The 15,588-nt window shown below is 35.1% G+C and overlaps 1 protein-coding gene across 3 annotated transcripts; it reads left to right on the top strand.

Annotated features, from left to right (window-relative positions):
• Window positions 1-2,714: 2,714 nt before the first annotated feature.
• Window positions 2,715-15,348, top strand: LOC145820097 (E4 SUMO-protein ligase PIAL2-like). 3 transcript variants are annotated; one of them, XM_082914751.1, is made up of 6 exons: window positions 3,365-8,948; window positions 13,339-13,406; window positions 13,494-13,542; window positions 13,647-13,719; window positions 13,822-13,923; window positions 14,056-15,345. In XM_082914751.1, the coding sequence occupies exons 1-6, from the start codon at window positions 8,931-8,933 to the stop codon at window positions 14,163-14,165; spliced, it is 420 nt and encodes a 139-aa protein (XP_082770877.1). In that variant the 5' UTR covers window positions 3,365-8,930; the 3' UTR covers window positions 14,166-15,345. The 3 variants fall into 3 exon arrangements, with proteins under 3 accessions (XP_082770875.1, XP_082770877.1, XP_082770876.1); XM_082914750.1 differs by having other exon boundaries at window positions 5,897-8,948; window positions 13,647-13,731; window positions 14,056-15,342; XM_082914749.1 differs by having other exon boundaries at window positions 2,715-8,948; window positions 13,339-13,542; window positions 14,056-15,348.
• Window positions 15,349-15,588: the final 240 nt, after the last annotated feature.

Below are 15,588 nucleotides of genomic sequence, written 5' to 3'. Positions count from 1 at the left end.
CAATTATACTCTAATTTCAATTACACTCTAATATACCTAGTGTATCAATCACGCTTCAGTTACGCTCTCATTCATATAGTGTATCAATCACACTTCATTTGCCTTAGTGTATCAATCACACTTTACTCGCTTTGTGTATCTATCACACACATTCTCATTTTGTGTATCTATCATGCACATATTCGCTTTTGTGTCTATTGCACTCTCACCTAGTGTATCAATCACATTTCTTTCATTTTGTGTATCTATCACACACATTCTCGTTTTCTGTATCACATTTTCAGTGTATCAATCACACTTCATTGATTTAGTATATCAATCATACTTGTTCACTAAGTGCATCTATCACACTTTGTGTTCACCTTTAGTGTATCAATCACACTCTGTTCACATAGTGCATCTATCACACTTTGTGTTCACTTTTAGTGTATCAATCACACTCTGTTCACATAGTGCATCTATCACACTTTGTGTTCATTTTCAATATATCAATCATACTTTGTTCACACTGTGCATCTATCACACTTTGTGTTCACTTTTAGTGTATCAATCACACTCTGTTCACATAGTGCATCTATCACACTTTGTGTTCATTTTCAGTATATCAATCATACTTTGTTCACACTGTGCATCTATCACACTTTGTGTTCACATTTAGTGTATCAATCACACTCTGTTCACATAGTGCATCTATCACACTTTGTGTTCGCTTTTAGTGTATCAATCACACTCTGTTCACATAGTGCATCTATCACACTTTGTGTTCCCTTTTAGTATATCTATCATACTTGCTCACTAAGTGCATCTATCATACTTCGTGTTCGCTTTCAGTATATCTATCATACTTGTTCACTTAGTGCATCTATCACACTTTGTGTTCACCCTTTGTGTATCTATCACACTATGCTTACCACACTCGCTTAGTGTATCTATCACACGCTCACACTTTGCTTCATATAGTGTATCTATCACATGCTCGCTTTGTGTATCAATCACACCCGTTCGCTTTGCGTATCAACCACACACTCTCGCATTGTGTATCTATCACACTATGCTCACTTTGTGTATCTATCGCATGTTCACTTTGAGTATCCATCACACTCTTTTCACTATGTGTATCTATCACACATGCTTGTCCACTTAGTGTATCTATCACACTTTGTTCACATTTTGTGTATCTATCGCACATGTTCGTGAGAATTGCATGATTCTCTTACATCCTTTCTGCATTGTAATGTAGCTTGGTTTCAACTTGCTTAAAATTGTCGCATGTATGCTTCATTACAGCTTTCTTTGCATGATCATAAGTTATGCCCGGCTTCGTGCATTGTCTTGCATTCCGCCCCTGCCTTCGGGCGCATATCTTGTTTATCTTGCATGTTTGTCTGAGTCTTCGGCCTTGTCAAAAATGGGTCATCTCTGGGCTTTGACATTCACTCCCGTCATTATTATGACTTTCGAGTTCTATCAAAGAGGAACCGGGCTAGGTTCTTTAGCATTCCAACCGGGCTAGGTTAACACCGGGCTACTTAAATATGCCCGGTCAAAACGTCTCTTCAATCGCCGTAACTGAATCGCTTCTCATTCCTAGGACACGTCGCACACTCTTATTGGCCCAGTGCAGCTGTCACACCGTCTTCGTACTTCGCGTAATTTAAACAGTCCCGCTTTTTTGTCCTTCCTTCTACACAAAACAAAACCCTTTTGTTTTTGGATCTTTCACTTCACTTGCACTATTCACATTCTCTCTCTCCCTTGCCTCTGATCTTCCATTGCTCCTCAAACTTGCAACTGCAAAGCTTGTGAATCCCTCTAGTGCCATTTCCAACTTTCAGTTCCTTCCTCTTCATCTGGTAAGCTACACAGATCTGTTCTATTTTTCTTATTGTTTCCCATTTTTTGTTCTGCCTTGTGTTTGCTAAGAAAGAACCTTGTAAGAACCATTTGTATTTACGAAATAATCTGCAGAACATTGTATTTGATCCAAAATCACCATCTAACCGAACTAGGAAGTTGTTTGTGGTTGATGTCAGTCTGGCCAGACTAACCAACTGAACTAACACTTCGCGCTATACTAGTAGTTTCAACAAGTCAAACCATCGTTTGATTCATTTTCACCGAAACCGTACTTAGTCTGCGCACTAGTGTGCTTGAATACCTTAACCACGACCGAGCTACAGCTTGGGGCTAAACCAGCCCTCTTAGTCCAGACCGATCTAAGAACGTTGCCCCTAGAGGCTCAACCGGGCTAACAAACACCTTGCTTAAACCGAGCTAAGACCCGCAGTATCTCACATAGCCGAGCTAGGACTTCATTTATCTTGCCTTTATTTGTTTTAGTACGGTCCAACGATCTGTGCTTAACACCTTTGTTTTTCGCTTTGTAGACTTAGGTTGCCCAGGCACTCCTTTGAGTGCTCAACCGAGCGACTCAACATCATTTTTCGACCGAGCTAACATTCCAGTTTAATTTATTTATAACTTAAACCATAAATGGGAAAGTATAGGTTCTTAGTTAACTCACCAGGTGCCATGGCCGAATTCTGAAAAGATTATAACGTCCCTGATGATGTCACTACAACAAAAGTAATCTATGGTGACGAAAAGTAGTGAAGAAAATAAATTTCGTCACTAAATAAGAATAATCCGTGACGAATTATTTAATTTTGTCACGTATAATAAAAAATAAAAATAATAGGTGACGCAATTTGTTTTCGTCAACAAATACTTCTTTTTAGGTGAGGAAAAATTAAGTTTTGTCACCAAAGGTTTTTCCGCTAATTTTTTTTTGGTTGGCGCCAAAATTTGAGACTTTTGGTAAGAAATTTTTCTTGTCACCAATTATAAAATTATTAGCGAGGAATATATTTTCGTCACCAATAATTTTGTATATATATTTTTTGAGAAACTTAATTTTAAATATTTTAAGACCATTTGGTGAGAAATATATTTTTGTCACTAATAATCTTTAATATTTTGAGACTTTTTAGTGAAGAAATTATTTTGTCACCAATTTTGGAGGAAAAATTTTGACATATTGGGCGGTAATGGAAAAAATAGACAACTAACTTTTTTTCCCTTTTATTTTTGTTTATCTCTCTCTCTCTCTCTCTCTCTCTTTCAAAACAAAACATAAGTTAATTAACTCTCTAAACCTATGGTGACGAAAAGTAATGAAGAAAATATTTTGTCACTAAATAAGAATAATCCGTGACGAATTATAAAATTTTGTCACATATAATAAAAAGTAAAAATAATAGGTGACGGAATTTATTTTCGTCAATAAATACTTATTTTTAGGTGAGGAAAAATTAAATTTTGTCACCAAAGATTTTTCCTCTAATTTTTTTTGGATGGCACCAAAATTTTGAGACTTTTAGTGAGAAAAAAATTTGTCACCAATTATAAAATTATTAGTGAGGAATATATTTTTGTCACCAATAATTTTAAATATTTTTAAAAAAAATTAATTTTAAATATTTTAAAACAATTTAAAGAGAAATATATTTTTATCGTCAATAATTTTAATATTTTAAAATTTTTAACGACAAAATTATTTAATCACCAACCAATCTTAAAGGGGAACTTTGAAATTTGGCGGTAATGAAAAAAAAGAACCCTACTAATTTTCCCCCACCCATTTTTTCCTTTTTATTTGGTGCTCTAGTTTTCCTCTAATCCCTCTCTTGCAAAACACACAAAGGTATGGCCTTTCTCTCTCTTTCTCTTGCAAAACACACAAAGGCATGGCCAATTCGTTTATTCACGATCTACAGGGTCAATGCCCCTTTACGATCTCCTATTCTTTGCCTATTCAAGTATGAGTATTTTTTCAATTCAATTATCTCTGTGTAGATGCCCCTTTTGATCTATTCATTTTTGTTTACTTCTTCTTTTCTTTTTTTTCCAAATAAATATTCCCCATTTTATCCTCTTTTTTTTTTGTATATTAATTACATGGGTTGGTTTTTATTTTGCAGTATTAGGGCCTATCAATTCATTGTGTTTTTATGGTTGATAAATAATCGTGTTTGTTTTTATTTTTATTGTGAGTTATATAAACTTTTTTAGGATTTTATGCCTGTGATTTTTTTGTTGGCATCAAGGAGGATTAAAAATATCTCTTTCCCCATCATCCACGCATTACCACATTTTGTTGTTGGGTCCGAACTTGCTTTGTCTCGTGGCTTAATTTAGGGTTTTAGGATATTATATGCATTTGTTTGTATAACCATATAAATCCTATATATCTACTAGGACAACCTTTAATTTGTTTGAATATGGTGATATATGAATACCTTGGTATCTCCCTCCTGTTTGAGTGAAATGAATGCGTGTGGTGATTGTATCGTTGGGATGATGCACAAAATTCATGCCAGAAATTATGTATGAATTGACATACTCTGCCAAAGGGTTTGCAAGTGCTTCCTTGAGTCTATAATGAGTAAGGATTTGCAAACCCCAAAGGGTTGGTCTGGTGGTGAAGGCTTGGGGCCTGGGATGTGCTCTCTCCATGGTCTCAGGTTTGAGACCTCCTAGGCAAACAATCAAAGCCCCAACTTTAATTGGGCCCTGCTAGTGGATGATGGGATTGGTCCTCGGCAACAGTTCGTCCATTGGGGTTAGATACCAAGTTCAAAAAAAAAAAAAAAAAATGTAGGATTTGCATATCTGCATTTCCTTTGCATATAGACATAAATGGGAAGTCATGTTCAGCTGTTAATTGAGAGAGGATTTTATTTAAGGATTCAGCCTAAACATAGGAGGCCACTTCTGAAGATGTTTTGCACTACTCCCAAACCTGTGAAAGTGCCCCGAAAATTGACCTAAATAATAATGATTATACTTGTTTCATCAGGAACCGAACATGTCCTTTTTTTCTTTCCTACCCCGATGCAATGTAAAATCCGCATCAAGGCTTTGTCGTCTTTAGCACCTATGTTTAGACAACCTTGATAGCTGGATCTGGAGATTTTGAATGCATTCATCTCCATTTCTATTTGGTTCATTTGTTGCAAGCTTCCCCCCACGTCATTTTTCTCTATGTATAAGAAATAATTCTTGAAACCTACTTACTTACTGAAGTATGTGGAAGCCCAGCCATGCTTTATGACATAAAATATTGTAGGTGTGAGGCTATATGTTTCAAGCTGAATATGCTGGATTAATAATCAGCAGAAGAGGACAAAAAACTAGAATTGAAGTTTTGGTGAAGAGATGCAGACTGGCAGATAAGAGCTAATGGGTGGGAACACATTGTTTGGTAAATCTATAAATTAAGAAGATGTGCCTTTATATATGTTAAGGCCCGTTTGGTAAGTCTATAAATTAAGATGATGTGCCTTTATATATGTTAAGGCCTGATCATGAATTGATAACACCATCAAGATCATAACCCCCATTAAGAAAATATGCCTTTATATATGTTAAGGCTTGATTATGAATTGATAACCCCATTAGGATTGTAAAATGAACCATTAAAATGGTTGCATGTTCCATTCTACTTATTCGTGGTAAGTTTTGTTTTGTGTAATAATTTGTAACTTTTGCACTCTCTGGTTCTATCAGAATGGTCAACCCAATAAGGTTAATTCATTCATGTCAACGATTAATGAAGTTTCCATGGCTTCATTTCAGCATTTATTCATCTCTCTTTCTGGTGAGAAGTTTTCCGTCTTATGTTAGGATGTAGAATTCTGGTGAAAACTCTGGTCTGTTGGTAGCAATGTTTCTCCACTAGGAAGTTATAAAAATTAACTGAGGATTTTTGGTGGATGTTTACCCCATATAGAGAATAGTCATGTGTACCACCAGTTTGCCCATGGTCGTTTTGAGCTGAGGTTGAGAGTGCAATAGGATTGGCTTCCTTTTGAAGCTGGATATCTGTTGTTATAATTTTCCTGTTGCATTTCCACTTCGTCTTGGTTGTACTTTCAATATTTGTGCAATTTCGGGACTATAATACAGCTTCCCTCAATGAAAGGATGAAATGCTTTATGTTTGTTAACTTGAAATATTATTTATTATTATTATTTGGCAATTACAATTATTGAATTTGAAATCACCTGTAAAACTTGCAGAGATTGACATGTTTTTGCATCTGCACAATAAATAGGGTCTGCTTATTACTTGAACTCTCATAGTTTCCTAAACAATCAAACTCATTATATGGGCCGATTTGAATAATAGAATTTTGAACTACCCAATAATAAATATGAATTGTCAAAAAATTATCTCATTGGCTCTTTTTTTTAGTTTTTAATCAAATTTAATATTCAATTCAAGATCTGCTTTGTCTTTTTTGTTTTGCTTATGTTAATGATGGTGGTGGTGGTGATCTTTGTTGATTAATCAAATTTAATATTTAATTCAAGATCTGCTTTGTCTTTTTTGTTTTGCTTATGTCAATGGTGGTGGTGGAGGTGGTGGTGGTGATCTTTGTTGATTAAAATGACTGGTTTTTGTAGAATGTGTCAGGGATTTAAAATTTGCACATGAATTACTTAGAACACCTGACAACATGTAGATTTATGTATGTTTTTTGTATTTTATTTCATTTTTACATTTTGACGTGCTCGTATAATTTTTGTTCCCTTCAAAGATGGACGGGGAATCTCTTGACAGATCTTTGAGCTCTAGTCAGACAAATGTATATACTGCTGCTTTGTTCTATGCCTCATGGTGCCCTTTTTCAAGTGGTGTTCGATCCAGGTTTGTTGTACTCAGTTCAATGTTTCCTCAAATCAAACATGTAGTGGTTGAACAATCTTCTGCCATGCCAAGGTGGGTGTTGTAGTATGATCTTCTGTTTTATTATTATTTACTTGTTCAGATGGATTATATTATGTTTCAGTCATTATGTCTGCTGAGAATATAGATCAGAATGCTTGTATAGTGCACTGTCTGCCAGTTTCTGTATCTTAGGAGAAATTTGATCGTTTTTTGCATATTATAGCTAGTACACTTTACATTATAGACATGGCTCGGATGTGTCAAAAAAAATTATATATATATATATATATATTCTAAAGAAAGGAACAATACTCATAATAATATTTTTGTTCAATAATAATTTGTGCTGGCTGATTTTCGGCATGTATCAGTTAGTATTGTTTGCAATCTTCTCAAATCTGGTCTGTAGTTTGCTATTCCTCTTCAGCTTGCAATTGCTTCCTCCAAAGCTTTCACATCATCTATGCGTTTGACAGGAGCAATTTTATTTTTATTTTGTTGATATATGATATATGATATTCACAAAAAAATTTATCTGAAAATGAATTATATGATATACATTTAAATTTTGTATGATGTGAATCTTATCTAGAATGACTGTGATTTATAAATATATTTATTTGAATATTTTTAAGTATTTTTTTTAATATGTACTTATTTTATAGGTTTTTCTACTTAGGTTATTCAAAAAAATAAAATAAAAAATAGAATCGATTACTTAGGTTATGATTTGGATTGATTCCTTTGCTCCTGTGATCATCCTTGCTAGTTGGACTAGCCTCCTGATTCTTCTTGGATACCATGCTTGGCTATTTGAGGATCCTTGTAGATACCTGATGCTCTACTACTGCCATTATTTCTTGCCTTCGTTTTAGTTGGCTGTGGGCATCTTCTCTTTGAGTAGTTCCTCCTTGCAGGCTGTTTTGAGGTCTCCTTCTGTTAGCAAGTTCACAGACCCCAGCTCTCTTTGTTTATGTGGTCTCTGAACTTTTATTTATTTTCTTTTCATTTAGCCTTACCATATAACATACATAGGCAGGGTGATTGTAGCTAGATTGTAGTTAGAGATGACATGAGGTTCCACCATTGACATGAGGTTCCACCATTTCCATGATGGGATGTGCTATTGTGGTAATTTTTAATGATTTGAAATGGACTATCTAATTATCTGAAATGTTATGCTGACTTACATTTGTTAGATTCATGCTAAAATTAGTTGTAACAGCTGTTTATGGAGACAAGATAGGCCTTAAGTTCTAAGTGGGAAGATATAAAATGGCAAATGACATCTCAACATTGGGCCCATAGTTGCTTTCATTTGGATATGATATTCTCCAATTGTGATCTCTAGGATTGAATGCATCAGTCTGAATATCGCTCAAGTAATCATGCTATGCAATTCTATTAATCCTAATTCATTTAGGATAATTTGTAATATCTGTTACATAGTTCAACATTCACCCTGTGTAATTTGAGTAATGAATTGAGTTATTGGTAAAAGAAAAAAAATTAACAAGAATGTCGTAGTGAAGCATAACCCAAAACTTTGCCAAACTATTGTAAGCATTGATGATGTGTGATTTTTATCTTATTAATTGACATCTTTCCCTGTATAAATGCAGTGGAGAAATGGGGATTTGGTAAAACAGAGAATTACCAAGAATATCGCAATGAAACTGAACTTTTCATTTTGAATTTTACTGATGATAATTTTGGATCTTGAATGTTACTGAATTTGATTCATTAGTGCCTGTGCCAGGCACAAATGACAACTAAACAAAGGGATCCATAGTGCCATAGTTCAAGACTCATTCCGTATAGCCTCTAGTCTATATCTGCTCTAGTTATGGAAGATAGGGGGTAGTAGCATTCCTTTGTTCCAGATCGTAGTAATTTCATTTGTACTACTAGAAAACATGAATTCAGAGTAAGGTTAACAGGTTTTGGTTTTTGGTAGCAGTTTTTGGTTTTTGTTCACCACTAAGGTTTGACACTATTGGTATTTATCCATTTTCAACAGATAACCAAACATGAGCATTAATAGACTTCAATAAGGGGCTCTTATGTGAACTTTCCAACAAATATAATTGTAACCATGAGACAAAGTCACCTTCACTAGGCATATCTGTCTCCATAAACATGGTTAACAGGATCTATTCAGGTTTTACACCAAACAGGCCAAGAAGCTCTGTTACCAAATGAGAAGGCTGAGGCAGGTACGTTTGTGCTGAACTCGGCTTGTGAACTAAGTACTAATTGAAAATTTCAAACCGTGGATTAATCAATTCAATTATTTTTCTTGAAACCAAGCATATTTCCTCCACACAAAATCACAGTAATAAATAAATCAAGAATAAGAGACACAATGATTGATGTGGAAAACTCATGGGAATAATAATCCATCCCATGGGGTGAACAATCAGAATGATTTCTGCCCTTCAAAATCCACTAGATCAAGAATTTAATATAAAGATCCAAAGTAACGACTTATGACCCAACTCTGAATGCGTTAGCCTTGCCATCTTCACCTTCCAGCTTGCTAGCTCAAACCCCACTGGCAAGTTGCAAGTGACTCCGACTTCGCTGGTAGTCTTCTTTTGTCTAGATCTCCACTACTAGTGGCTCCATCTTATTGGTCATATGGTAGGAATAACCAATGCGCAATGAGTGATGAAGTGTATATGTGGTTTTTTATCAAAACAGTTAAGAAGATTTCACAAATCAAAGTCCATCAACACAATATTCTTCTCTAAAAATATGCAGGCAAAGTCTTCTTTCTATGGATTCAAGGGCTCTAGGGAGGCTAGGGCTAAATTATAAATCTGTGTGTTTTTTGTGTGTATCAAATTGAAAAGCAAATAAATACCCTATTTATATTTTCCAGACCAGGTCGTGTAATGATTTTGAAATTTTCTGGCCCACTCAAGTGCACTTTGGGTGAAGCTCTCAGGATCTCTCTCTGCATTGTTGAATCATCGCCTGCCTTGCTCGAGCATGCATTGCCCAAACAATAAGTGTTTTCTTTAGTGGCATTTGATATATAGAGAAGAAAAAGGCTTTAAATTTAGTGTTTTTTTTTTTGTTTTTTTCCTCCCTTTGAAGATTATGAATTAATTAGTTGTTAATTATATACAATAAATTAGGACATGTTTTGGATGCTGATCATGGCAACATCTCCTGTTCAATGCCACTATTGATGCTTAGGGGCAGGTCTGAAGTCCGAACTTGTCATGCTATGTATAGCATGCATGGAGACCTCTCCTCAATTTTTTGTTTTTATTTATCTATCTATTTATTTAACTTGAAAGTTTTGATATCCTGATTTCATTAGTTTGTGCATGTGTTTTATTGAGTTTATGCCCTTTAAATCTCTCTTTCATTCTATATCTCTAACAATGCCCATAGTTTCATACTTACCTAGTCTTTTATTTGGCAGAATGCTTGTAAGAATGGATGGTTTGCCGACAAGGATTCCGAAGAACTTCTTAGTCTTGCAGATGAGGTTTTGCAGTCTACTGAGTCTGCTTGACTTTTTTGTGCAATTCTTTTCCTACTTATATCTTATAAGTTTTCTTTCTGCATATTTAGATAGGGAGCAGCTTCTGCAGTGTAAGAGATATGAACACTGAAGCGAACAATTATCTCCAAACTATCTCGACAATTATGTCAAGGTAGAAACTTTTTTGTCCTCTGCCTCCCATCCCCTTCCTCTTTGGGTGTAAGTTATATTCTGTTGTACATATATCTTTTACTAATATGAGATTAATAGAATACTAATTTTCTTTTAGTTCAATTTTTCCATGCAATACTGTGTGTATCATAGTGGTTACTGAAATTACATGTTTTATTACAGTCTACCTACATTGATGGTTGGAAAAGTCTCTCATTGGCTTGGTTGTTTCAATCAGACATTTCTTCTTAATCTTCCTAGTTTTTTAAAAGCCAATTATAGGCAGAGTCTTGCGCAAGGATGTATATGTACCAAAGTTGACTGCTATTATAGGGGATCAATTATCTTTCTTTGGTTATTTTTATCCATTGTATGAGCTAGGTCGGTGGAAGACAAGATGTATGCTGCATCTCCTGACTAGTTCACCTTTTTCTAGTTGCAAGGATGCAATATTTAACCATGTCATGTTCATGAAATATGAATATTTGTCTTCCAATGTTCCAAACACCAGCATGATAGGCCTAGTAATGTGAATCTCTTATTCCACTTCACCCCTTTTGGACCAGGGGTGCAACCTGTGTGATGGCAGGCCTCTTTTTCCCCCAAAATTGATGAGAAAAATTTGTAGTTGAGGCCATATTATTGGAAAGGCCAAGGGTATTGTGCAGACATACAAAATCATATACCTACCCAATCTAAAAAAACCAAGCTTCTGACCTGCATAGCCTATTTATGGCGGTATAAGCAAACTTAGTGTTCAATGACACTCGTCTTGTTTGAGTTCTGTGTCTCTTCTATAATATATTATTTTCCATAGTGGTCAAAAGTTGACCAATGGTCAGATCGAGTTTCTGTATTATGTTGTTATGCATTGTACAAAGACCAACTTATGTGAACTAAGGGAGGGGATAAATTTGTTGCATTTTATTTTATTTTTTTACTTTTTTACAAATAACATTTTATGATAGCCTTTGTTGGTGAGTGAGCAATTATTATGTTTATTTTGGCATTTTTCTTGGTCAGTTTGGTGACTGTTTATCAGGCAGTGTGATTAAAATGGTTCGAAAGCACGGACACTTCTAAGAAGGTGACGTATCCGTGTCATGTCCGTGTCGGACACCGACAGTCTTAGGACACGTGTCCGACACTCTTCAAAACGTGTTCTATTTTTAAATTTTTTAAAAAAATTCAGACACTCTTTGGACACTCGAATGACACAAGTGTAAATCGCTGAAACACACGTGTCTATCGATTAAACACATGTGAAACTAATTATAAATTTGAACAAAACAACTTAAGATACAATTATAAAAACAAAACCCATATAAATTTATAGGAATTAGTGTCATATTGCATTTTTTATTATCTTTGAATGATATATTTATGTATATAATATATAATAAATATATAAAATTATATATTTCATGCGTGTCCCTCATGTGTCGTGTCCTGCATTTTTTGAAAATTAATGTGTCGGCGTGTCTGTGTCGTATCCGTATCGTGTCACGTGTCCGTGCTTCTTAGGTTCGAAGTGATCGAGCTTACAACTAGGCGTCTAATTAAACCTGGTTTTGTAGCTTATTGAGTTTTCTTTTACACAATATGCTTTAAGAATATTTCCACATGGACAGATGTTAAATCGTTGGCCAATGATTAATTACATTCATTACTGAATTATATGCTTAGAATTGTCTCTCTGCACGCAGATTCTATCCACGAATGAAAATGGGCCAGATACTTGCTTTTCTTGAATTTAAGGTTGTTTTTCCTTTTCCTCTCATACCTAATTATTCATTTACTTTGAAGAACAGAAGTTGGTAATAATTCTGTTCTATATTGTAGCCTGGCTATGGGACATTTGCATATGATTTCCATATTTTGAAGAATGCAAAACCTTCTGCAGAAGATAAAGTGGTAAGTATTGTTTAAACCATTTTGGATAACACAAATAAAGTTCTATATGCTCAGGCAAAGTCTTTGTGATTTATGAGATATATTTGATTTCAGTGGAAATGTTTTACCAAGGTTCCTATATTTATAATCCTCTTTGCTCGACCTAATTTAATTGGGAAACATTCTGCTATGCGACAAACCCACCAAACTTGTGTCGCTGAAATGCATGCTACTACTTTCTCGAAATTATTTAAAATAAGGCCATCATGTAGCTGTCGTCCCATGTATTTGAGGTATTGGAAGGGCTGAGGGTTATAATGGATGTGGAACTAGCTTAAATCATGTGAAATGGCTGACATGCTTGACTGTTTGAACTTTTACTTCTGCACCAAACAGTGGCTCTATCTTTCAAGAAGTTATAAATATTCTCTTCTTAAGCTACTTCTTAATTAATATTATGTACCTTTCCTTGAAAGTCCACTCCATTTGACTTTTAGGATCACTGTCCAGCTTTCCTTCCACACCACTTTTTATTGCCTAGCTTAATTCATGGGACCATTTTTGTTAAACATAATTATCCAAGTTCAGTTTTCTTTTTCACCTGATTTGTAGCTTTTCTTCGTACTCGATGTATTAATGTAATTAATTTAATATATATGTCATAAGTCTTGCTTATGTTCCAAGAAGCAACTGTAGATTGGAGCAATATTTGTTTTTTTCCAAGCAATCAGGGCTATCAAGAATTTTCTCAGTTTTTGTTTATTTATTTATTTTTCCTATGGCATTGTCATGAACACTGTTGTGCAAATAATCGGTATGATCAGATGGATTGAGACTATAATACCTGTCCATTGTGGGTGGTAAGGGGATCAGTAGGCTGTGGAGCCCTCTGGGAAGTGACAGGGATATATCAGTGTTTTCTGATTCAATTTTTTTGATTCCTCATCTTGTTATTTTTCCTATCTATTAAATGGTAAAAAATATTTATTGAAAGCACTCAGTGGGTTGCTTGCTTAGTTAGTTTGCCTTTGTTTTTCCTGCAGCGGTTATTTGTGGCTCAAACAGATAATATTGAGACATCTTCATGTATCACAACACCCCCACAAGTGAAGTATGACCTTTTTTCTCCCTTGTTTTTGGCTAAGTTGAATTATTACATTTTCATTCTGACCAGCTTTTTGTTGTTTAACTTCTGTAGCTTTCTGTTAAATGGAAAAGGAGTGGATAAAAGGACTAATGTGTTCATGGTTTGTGCTTGTTTAGTTTTGGGGAAGTTATTTTATGTGACAACATTATGCACAATGAATGCAAATTGTAACAAACATTTTGTGTTTTCCCCCACCCCCATTAGGACACTGGTCCACAGCTTCCAACTGTCGTGATGCATATGCTTAAATATGGAACAAATCTTCTTCAAGTTGTGGGTCAGTTTAGTGGTATGCTTGAACATAGGTTTTCTCTTACTTTCTTGTTTTTGTTGCTTGCAATTCATCTGCGCTCTGACCCAGTCTATTGTCTTTGTAAAGGAAACTATATCATAGTGGTTGCCTATATGGGCGTGATTTCAAACCTTGATCGTCCTGTCCTACAAGATTGTGTTCAGCCTGCTGTTGCTGCACTGGATTCAGGTATGCTCATGGAAAGGAATGAGACAAAAAAATAAATTATGCCAAGTGATTTTGTTTTGGTTTTTTGATGATTATATATCTTTGTGATGCTTTGAATAACTATTGTTTTTTTCTCTCTCTTTGTCATATTAGATTCTGAGATTATTGAAGGGCCATCACGAATTTCACTAAATTGTCCAATAAGATATGCCATTATATGTGTTGCCGACAAACTTTGCTGTTCATTTATCTTCCGAGGTTGACTGTAAATTGCTCCTTACTTCCCCTCCCTAGTTGTATTAATCTTACATGCAGTTTTTTGTAACGCCACTTTAGCATATTGCTATGTCATTATTAAGTTCAAGTACAAAGAGAGGAAATTCAAGCACAAAATAAAGAGATAGGGAAGATGAATGGGTCGATTGACGAGCATTTTGAGATCACATCAAGCATCATGGAGTTTCTTAAGAAGCAAGGTTTCAAAGGACAATTTAGAGGATGAGGTATCCCATGAACTCGTACATCGCCTTTTTGGTAAGTCTCGCTCGCTTTATCATTTTATTTTTCTCATGTTGGTTAGTATATACTAGTTAAAGTAAAATAGTTTGACTACTTATTAACTAAGATTTAACAAGTTTGAAGATGTATTTAATGAAAATAGATTCATTATCAAAATTCTTACTTAGCATGACTCTAGTTAAAATACACACGAACCAAAGTAGAGACAAAACTAAGTCAGATAATAGCCTGCTGTTAGGTGTGTTTCTATCTATGGATGTTGGTATCTGTATAGCCTAAGTCACAAGTATCTGTATGCTCTGCTGTTGGTATCATTCTGCTTTGCTGGTTGTATCTCTATGCTGTGTGAGTGGACAGATCTGCTGGGCAGCTGGTCTGGGTAATTTTGCTTCAGTTTTGCTTCAGTTTTGGATGTGAATCTAATTGTAGGCCTGGTGATGTATATTTTCTATATACCTTTGCTGGGATGGGTAGCTTGCTGTGTGCGTTTTATCCTGCTGTCTGTTGTGTTTTTTGTGTTCTTGTTGGTCCGTCACCAACAGTTTGGTTTTGGTGCTGTGCATCATCCCCCTCTCCCCTGTCCTTTCTTGTCCCCTTTATTGATGTATTTTCTCCTTCTTGTAAGGTTCTTTCATCAATAAAGTTTTTGTTGATCAAAAAAAAAAAAAAAGAAAAAAAAAGGAAGCAATCAATGTTAAAACAAAATAATACGTATAGCAGTGTGTATTATTTTCTAAATTTAGAAGGGAGCTGTTTTTAGGTTTTGTGCGTGGCCTTTTAATGCTAATGTTAAAAATAATAAGCTTATTATCTACATCCATTTTGGTCATTGCTGTCACAACTCACCAAGCTAATGGTCCAGTTTTCCATTTTTTGCATTGTAGGTTGTTGCTCTCTCTCTCTCTCTTCAAAATTTTTTTAAATCCCATTTGTGCAGCAGCCACAATATTTGTTCCTTCCCATTCTCATTGACTGCATGCTTTGGTTCTTACCATGAGATGTTGTAGTGTTTAAATGGTTTGGCTGCTGTCCGTGGGTCACAGCCAGTTTTTGATCCGAGCATAATTCTAGGGATACAGTGAATTGCCATGTTAAGGTGATCATTGCAAAACCCATGGGTGGGAATGAGCATGGTATTCATCTTTTTAGTTAATCTCTGTTAATTTC

Source organism: Camellia sinensis, chromosome 2 (genome assembly GCF_055761805.1).
Source record: "Camellia sinensis isolate YWXY chromosome 2, ASM5576180v1, whole genome shotgun sequence".
Lineage (NCBI taxonomy): Eukaryota > Viridiplantae > Streptophyta > Magnoliopsida > Ericales > Theaceae > Camellia > Camellia sinensis.
Note: the sequence above shows the minus strand (reverse complement) of the source record. Positions and strands in the feature narration are given on the sequence as shown.